This window comes from Schistocerca serialis, chromosome 1, assembly GCF_023864345.2.
Source record: "Schistocerca serialis cubense isolate TAMUIC-IGC-003099 chromosome 1, iqSchSeri2.2, whole genome shotgun sequence".
Classification (NCBI taxonomy): Eukaryota; Metazoa; Arthropoda; class Insecta; order Orthoptera; family Acrididae; genus Schistocerca; species Schistocerca serialis.
The window spans coordinates 76,744,247-76,753,124 of NC_064638.1; the positions used below are offsets into that span (position 1 = coordinate 76,744,247).

At 34.1% G+C, this 8,878-nt stretch overlaps 1 protein-coding gene across 2 annotated transcripts in view; it reads left to right on the top strand.

Moving 5' to 3' along the window:
* The window catches only part of LOC126462012 (organic cation transporter protein-like), a 63,625-nt gene extending 56,756 nt beyond the window's left edge, over positions 1-6,869 (top strand). For both annotated transcript variants that reach the window (XM_050096041.1, XM_050096042.1), the window contains exons 7-11: positions 978-1,232; positions 1,379-1,593; positions 5,315-5,496; positions 5,622-5,758; positions 6,679-6,869. In XM_050096041.1, the coding sequence (XP_049951998.1) occupies positions 978-1,232; positions 1,379-1,593; positions 5,315-5,496; positions 5,622-5,758; positions 6,679-6,754 (865 nt within the window). In that variant the 3' untranslated portion in view covers positions 6,755-6,869. The remainder of the gene's footprint in view (positions 1-977; positions 1,233-1,378; positions 1,594-5,314; positions 5,497-5,621; positions 5,759-6,678) is intronic.
* The last annotated feature ends 2,009 nt before the right edge of the window (positions 6,870-8,878 follow it).

Sequence of the window (8,878 nt, forward strand, 5' to 3'; positions counted from 1 at the left end):
ATTCATAAACAGACCTTTTCATTCTATCCCAGGCAAGTTCAGTAGGCTCCATGTCTGGAGAACATGCTGTCCACTCTAGTCGAGCAGTGTCGTTATCCTGAAGGAAGTCATCCACAAGACGTGCACGATGGATGCATGAATTTTCATTCATCAAGACAAATGCCTCACCAGTATGCCACCAATATGGTTGCACTATTTGTCGGAGGATGGAATTCACATATTGTACAGCCATTATGGTACCTTCCATGACCACCAGTGGCATACTTCGGCCCCACATAATGCCACCCCAAAACAGCAGGGAACCTCCACTTCTCAGTGGTCAGAATTTTTTATATTTTTTGTTCATGGTCCTCCCTCCTATCAATGTACATAAATTTGTAACTACATGGATTTTTCTCCTATTTGACTTATTTTGATCTCCATTGACTGGGCTAATGAAACAATCTTACACAGTAAAAGTTTCAAACTTCACATAATAGTGAGCTGTTAGTAATCAGTGTGTCAAACTTGTGAGCTGAACTCAAAAGAGATCAGTGAATGGAAATGGTGGCAATACACACATTCTGCACCTCATTGTTATATTGTGAAATACTGAAGAATTTGTGCTATTTACATACTATCAGTTCTTTGGAGAACTTTGAGGTACTGGAATTTCTCATAAAAGTTCTATGTAATGCTAAAAATCATGAGTTTTCCAGAGCAGACACTATGTAATTCCTCAAAGTCCAGAGCAAGCTCTCTACAAGAGGGCCATAGATTTGTGCAAAATAATGTATTGCATATAATATGAGTTTGTATGAAAGCTTTACGATCTGCTAGAAGCTATATGAATGTTTTTTAGACTGCTTATAACATATGTTTATCATTTTTTATTTTTAAATAAATGCTGTGACATTCTTTAAACTTGGCCATTTGATAGTGACTTTACAGTTTTACTATAATCTGCAACAAGTTTTAAAACTTGTGGGTCATTTTAGGTTCATCCCGGAGTCAGTGCGGTGGTTACTTGTGAAAGGTCATTGTGCTGAGGCTGAGCAATTACTAATGAAAGCAGCTGAAGAAAACAAAGTTAAGATCCCAGAAGAAATCTTGAAGGATTTGCTTGACTCTAATGCCTTGTCTTGCGCAAATGACCATTATGATGAAAGCCAGCATGAAAGGAAGCCTTCCATTTTTGATTTATTTTCGTATCCCAACTTGCGAAGAAAGACTCTGAATATTTTTTTCAACTGGTAACAATATTTTAAAATACAACCTAGAAACATAAATCTAGTGAATAAACTGTCAATTCTTATGTACAGACACTCTGTTATTGTTGCTAATTCTCTTTATGTAACATTTAAGTTAGTGGATTTAAACATAGGATGTCCTTTTGAAGGTTTGTTAACAGTGGCACTTACTATGGCCTGTCCTGGAATACATCTAACTTGGGAGGCAATGACTATCTCAATTTTTTCATATCAGGAGCTGTCGAAGTTCCTGCATATACCTTTTTACTTTTGACATTGAACAGATGGGGCCGCAAAACGATACTGTGTGGCTGCATGCTCACTGGAGGTCTTGCTCTGTTGCTCACAATTGCAGTTCCATCAAGTAAGTTATATAAATTATAAAACTGAAATAATTAAAAATAGGGTGTTTTTGAATTTATGATTTTTACAGGTAACTTCGTTATGAAATTAGTTAGTTAGTTTCAAATTCTATGGATCATTTGTGTAACACATTGTGATGATATGGAGTGAGTCATTTTATATTCACATCCCAAATTATTTTGTAAATACGGCTTTGTGCAGGCTACAAGAACATGTCCATTTCATTTTGATTATGAAATACATTGTAGATCCTTTTTGTTCTACTGCCATCTATTTTCTTGCTTTATTTCTATGCTTCAAAAAATAAGTATAACACTTTCACCCAATTTAAATAGGATGTTGGTTGTTACATGACTAAATAAATGCTTTCATCATTGTCATCATCTTTTATTGGTCTATTTTAAACAGTTATATACTTTTTAATACATTGAATACATGACATCAGTTCTGAGAAAGAGAGAGAGAATGTGGACAATTCAGTTTATATATTTCAAATTTCCAATTGTTTGGATTTCAGTTTAAAATCTGAGTCGTAAATTGCAAATAACAACACAATTTAAATGCTAATAGTTATATTTGAAGACAGAACTTTGTAGTTACTTGAGAAAACAGTTCACATTTAATGTCTGCATGTAAATTTTAACACTTTCCTGTTCTGAAGATGTAAAACTATAGAAAAATTAGTCAGTGAAATGGAAAGCTATTACAATTTTCTTGATAAATACTATAGCTTCTTGAGGCCAATGTGAATGGTGTAGCTTCTATACCCATGACATCCTTAAACTTAAAAATTATCATTTCTGTTTTTCCCATTCCCTACTCTCTCCCAACCTGCTCTTTTTTCAAAATTTGTCTTCCTTTCACATTTATTTTTTGTGTTATAGAAGGAAGAATTACGAAAGATGTGGAATTTTTGTTTTCAAGCTCTGCAGTAATTACAGGATCCTTGTCATTTCTTTATTTCTTTCAAGAACACCAATTTGCCTTCAGGGTCTTCAGTATAAGTCTACTAAAAATCATTTTGGCTGTTATATGGTGTTTGAACAGATTTTGTTGATAATAGTAATGAAAATAGTAATAATCTTTATTTTCCCATAATAAGTTTTCAGTTTTGGACATTTTTCTTTTATGTGCATCAGTAAAATCACACCACAAATATAAAGGACATATACAATAAAAGCACATACATAAGATAGTTCAAATATCTCTAAATAAATATTTACTATCAATAATATTCTTGAAATGCATGCATACATAACACTCTCTCTCTCTCTCTCTCTCTCTCTCTCTCTCTCTCACACACACACACACACACACACACACACAGAGAGAGAGAGAGAGAGAGAGAGAGAGAGAGAGAGAGAGAGAGAGAGAGAGAGACCCCAAAATAATGGATTTCAGAGGTCTTTAACTGAGTATAAATATCTTTTAATTGGTAACTTTAAGATTTCCATGGAACTACTTAATGGTATTTTGGAGTGTATTAAAGAAATGTCTTCCAGCAGCAAGTAGGCTGTGATCCATATCCCTTTTATATTAAACAGTGTCATATGGTAATCATCTTTGGTTTGTGATAGATGTCTCTTCACCTTGAGGTTGAAGCTCTTTTGTCTGTGTTTGCTTCAACAATAACATATGTTATTGGGTGGGGTTTGCCTTGAGCAAAACATGATTTTGTTTTTTGGCCTAGACATGTTTCACTCCAGTTTTAATTCCTAGATACAATTTGTAGTTTCTGATATTGAACTGAATTTTATTTGATCCTGTAGGATGACACTGTGCATAGTGAATGTACACAGTAAAAACAGAAAACATACATTGCCACTTATTTTCTATGGAGTAATCATTTTGGTTACACTATCAAGCATTATTCATTATAAATATCAATAAATGCAATTTTAAGTTAATGGGCTGTCTTTAATACTCTAAAATTATTTTTTCACCAGATAGTCTTTTAGTTTCTTTGTAAAGTAAGTGTCATGTATACTGTCATCCATGTTTTAGGCAGACTTTTTATGGTAACAGAGTCCTGAGGTCCTTTTTCAAGGACTGTCACTCAGTGGGGTATGCTTTGTATCTCATTCTTCCTTCATGTGTTGCAAGTGTGTACACTAATAAATGTAATCTGCTCTGAGCTGTCATATGTGATGTATATTATGGTTTTATGTGTGTAAGTTGTAAAAATTGAGATGCCTGAATTTCTGAAGCAGTATCTTCATGTTTCAGAACACCTTCTTCTTAAAATGATTCTATTAGCTTTTTTTGTGACACACTTTTTGTTTCCTGAATTTTGAGTTGTGCCACAATAATTTCCATACTGTAGATATGGTTGCATGGTTCGTAGAGTCCGCAGTATATTGTCCACAGAAGCTAATTGTCTGTATATTGCAATAATTGCTTTGTTATGAATGTGGCACAGTTGAGTTACTCGCATATGGAATTAATATGCTGTTTCCATTTCAACTCACAGTCCACAGTAATACTGTTGTCCATTGTGACTGTGGTATAAAAAGAAAAATACATAAATAAATAAATTTGTACTCTGAGATTCCAAACTTACAAAGCTAATGTTTCAATATATTGACAATAAAGACAACCAGCACGTTTAATTTGATCATCGTTAAAACGAAAAGCAATTATCAGGCCCTTTTCTATAAGCTGTTCCTGTTCCCTTCCTGCCTAACTCTCAATCGCACAGCATAATCTGAATTTAGTTTGTAATTTTGATATTTTGATGTTGGCCTAAGTAGCATTAGTGCATTGTGTAAATAAAGAGAGGTATCAAGACTACATTATAACATTTGAAAGGAGTAAATAAACAGCAACAAGAGAGAGAATGAAAAATTCCCCATTGATCGGAAAACAGAAAAACAATGAAGGATATGGATTACTTAAAAGCAGCTGATTGGGGTAACAGATAGGTTACGAAACATCTGAGATGAGCAATAAGCAGCTGATAGGACATGTAAGACTGCTGCCAGTACTTTTGTTGTTTTTTTTCGGGGGGGGGGGAATTGAGAAATAGTTCAATAAACACTAATCAGTAATAATAATAATAATAACAATAACTAAGAGCATAATAGGACACATTGCAACAAATGAAACTATCGGCAAACTATTTGAAATGTGTGAATAGTCAGACATGCAGCACAGTAAACCAAGAAGCATAAACTTCCAAGAAAAGTGAGCCCCTGAGAAAATGTACAAATAGAAGCCGAAATTTTTAAATTTCATGACCAATCAGATCTCCGCTGTGTTTCTCTTCTTGTTTCCTTTTTTACAACCATTGGCATGCCACCTCTTTTGACTCTAATTATTTATATGAGTAAAACAAAATAAATATTGTGTCCATAATTTTATTAGTCTGGGGAAGAAAATGCATTGTTTCTAATTTTCTTCCTTCTTGTGTGCTTTGTATTTGGCCAGGCTATTCTTGTTTGGTTTTTATTTGCATGTAAGAAGGTTTAAGGGACAATATAAGATTTTGTTTGGAACTGAAACTCATAAGCTAGCATTATGTTTAGTTCATATGCATACCCCAATGTGCAGTACTAATTATTAGTGTTAACAAATATATTCACGTGAACAAAAGAGTGAACAAAATAATTTTTTGTTGTGTGTACATGTGTGTGATAAATATTCTTCAAGGGATGCCTAATAGTATCACTAAGATATGTCCATTTGCTTGAATAAAAAATGTACTTAAAAACTCTCTCTTACAGGAATGTCTTGGTTGATGATCCTGCTAGCTATGACTGGAAAATTGGCCATTACAGCATCTTATGGCACAGTCTATGTCTTTTCTACTGAGCAGTTTCCAACAGTAATACGCAATGTCGCACTTGGGGCTAGTTCAACATGTGCCCGAGTAGGAGGCATATCAGCACCGTACATCAATCTTCTAGTATGTAATTCAGCTGTTGTATAATTAAGCAAATTTGTTTAAAATGTTTGTAAAATAAAGAATTATATACATCTGAAAACATTTTCATATATTTTTTGAAATAATATAAATTGTTTCTGCGACAGGCTGAGTACTGGCAACCTTTTCCATTGCTAATATTTGGTTCTTTGGCACTGATGGGAGGTTTGATGGCTCTAGTTCTTCCAGAAACAATGGGAAGGAAACTGCCAGACACCATAGAGGAGGGAGAGAGATTTGGTCGGTGAGTTAAATGTTGTGGAAAATCCAAAACTTAAAGTTTCTAATAGTTGATGAAAGACCATTCTAAGGAAAAGGAGAGGCAACATTAGAAAGTCGCATTGAAAATAACAAGTTGATCTGTATGCAGATCAATGTAATACCAAGATGTAGTCCATCAACTACTGTTGATGTTGTGATTACTGATGTTATAGCTGAACACACTTTACTTACTTTCTTGAGCCATGTATTATGTACTGTTCTTATATAAAAGGCATAAAACATGCAGTGTAATTGTGCTATTACTAGAATAGTTGTCTTCTCTCTCTACAACAAATAGTTGGAGTAGTGGTTAAAACATGTAACTCATATTCAACAAGAATGAGAGTCATATCTTCATCTGGTTATTCCAATTAAGACTTAGAACAGTTAAACTTAGAGCAGATTAATGAATTAATTGTACAGGCCAGCTAAAAGGTTGACAATCATTAACTTTCCCATTTCTGACATTAGTTGTTAGCAGTTTTTGCCCAGTTGTAAGCTGTTTCACAGAACATGGTATAGTTACAGTTTGGAAAAAAATCTGTGGAACGTATCATAGTTTTCTAAATGAAGATTGAGAATAAGGTGCCTTATGTTGCTGACCAAGTTTGACTGGCAGTGTTTTTTACAGAAGCCTTACTTAGCATCTCAAAACTGCTGTTAACAATACAGTACATGCAAAACAGTCAATGTTAAATAATAAACAAATAAACATAATTTTAATATCACAGAGATCATAAAATTTATTTCTCTAGTTATAGATATTGTAGGAATATTTTAATATGTTGTAAGTTGGAGACCATGGGTGTTCTGAGCATTTTTATCACTGTAGTAAAATAACTTTATGTAGTAATTTGTACAAGCAGTATTGACCTCTTAGTGTATGTTTGTTTTGCTTTGCAGGGACTTCCACAGAGCAGAAGAAAATAATGGTGTTGTTATGAGTGAATCAAGAACTCCAATTAAAATTGACAGCTGAAAGGAAAAAAAAAAAGGAATGTGAATTTGTTACCAGTTTTTAGTGGATGTTGAGAAATTAAATATACATTTCCATTTTGTATTCAATGTTGTTAATAACTGTTTATGTAATTTTATTAAGCTACTGCATAATAAAAGTTTTATTTGTGCTATAATCCCTCATTTCTGGTTCTGCAGCTATATGATCCAATTTACTTACTAGGATGTGACTTCTCTAGGATGGTATGGCTTTCTGGCCATTACATGTGTTTTTGATTCACTGTTTTTTAAATACATGCCAGCAAATACTAGGCTGATTTCTGCATTTGTACATCAGACACACAAATGGGACAAAACTCTAAACAAGTGTGGTGTGATACAGATATTCAAATTGCTTTTCTTCAAGATAATATATCTAAACAAATATGAATTAAGAAATGGGACAGAGCATTACAGCACATTACAGGTGTGGTTTCTTTGTTTTCTTCCATACTGTGAACTATCCCTTATAACCAGTTATACAGAGACCTAAAGATTAATATGGAATCAAAACTGTGCTACAGGGAGTACCAGTATTTACAGAAATGAATATCAGTTTAAGTGATAGAAAACTTTTAATATCAAGATGGAACTGAATCCTCCACATGGCTGCTAACCATCCCGTACAGGCTTATAACTTTACATGGGCTGAATGACATTTGCCCTTTGAGCCGTCAAGCAACAGCATATATGATACTGGTTACATGAACACTGAAAACGGCAGCTAACAATACATATCAATGGAGAATGATAACTTGAACTACTGCAGATGGCTTAGGGAAACAAAAAGGCAACGTAAGTTGAATCTACTGTTCTTACTACTGTTGGGTGCAACATGCATATTAACTGCCACCAAGGAATCACTTTTATAATCATACAGCTCATTACATGTGCCTCTTGTGTCTTTCCTGATACTAGGATATGAGTGATTTCTTCCTGTCACTGCATATCTTATGTTTTGTTAAACTATTCCCATATTTTTTTCTCTCAATAAGTAATCACCACTTCCAGAACAATTAGATCCTGTGTCTGGTAGTTCCATTTATCCAAACTTCCTATATTTTGGGTAGGAAAAACCAACTATGTGGAATATCAAATCTAACACTCTTGACTAAAAAACTGAAAATTATTTGGAAATAAATTCATTTTTTTCTTAACACAAAATTGTTGTTTAGTATTCAGTTTTTTTAATTTTGTATAATTACATGGATACCTATCTTAACCTGATGCATTCTTCAGTTCGGTTTTCTAAAGTGTGACAGAATTTTCTTTCTTAATAAGTAACAATGTAACCACATGTAATTCCATCCATTATTCATAGGGAAGTTGTACCTTTTCAACAAATAACAATATTGGTATGTTGTATTGGAACTGATACAAAAATGTGAATGACAAACTGTAGTTGGCATAGTATTAACATAATGGGTCATGCATAGACTGCACTTCTGTCATGAAGGACAGTGAAAAGCTAATATGAAAAACATAGTGAGGTTGTTAATTCATCAGAGTGCATAATCTGTGTGTGTAATGATGGTATGACTATCATGACCCCTGTGCCTCTGTTGACTTATTGCTCAGTGTCAGAACTCAGATCTTCATGTACTGTAACTGGAAAGATTGGGTGGGGTTTTAAGTTTCAAGACGAGAAGCAGTAATTATTTCTGAATCCAGTCATACAGAAATTTATACTTATTTATAACTAAACTGTAGTGCAAAACATAGTCACAACTTCCTGACAGATTACAACTGTATGCCGGACTGAGACTTGAGTTTCACAGGAGAGCTTCTGTGAAGTTTGGAAGGTAGGAGACAACGTACTGGTGGAAGTAATGCTGTGAGGAGGGGTTCTGAGTCATGCTTGGGTAGCTCGTTGGTAGAGCACTTGCTGCAAAAGGCAAAGGTCCCGAGTTCAAAGCTCGGTCTGGCACACAGTTTTAATCTGTCAGGAAGTTGCATATCAGCACACACTCTGCTGCAGAGTGAAAATTTTATTCTGGATAGTCACTAATTGTTCTTCAGTCGTGTGCTGACTGAAATACACTGTGAAGGCAAGACATGTTGAATCTAAAGTTCTTATTACTGTAATAAAATTAAAACAGAGTAATGC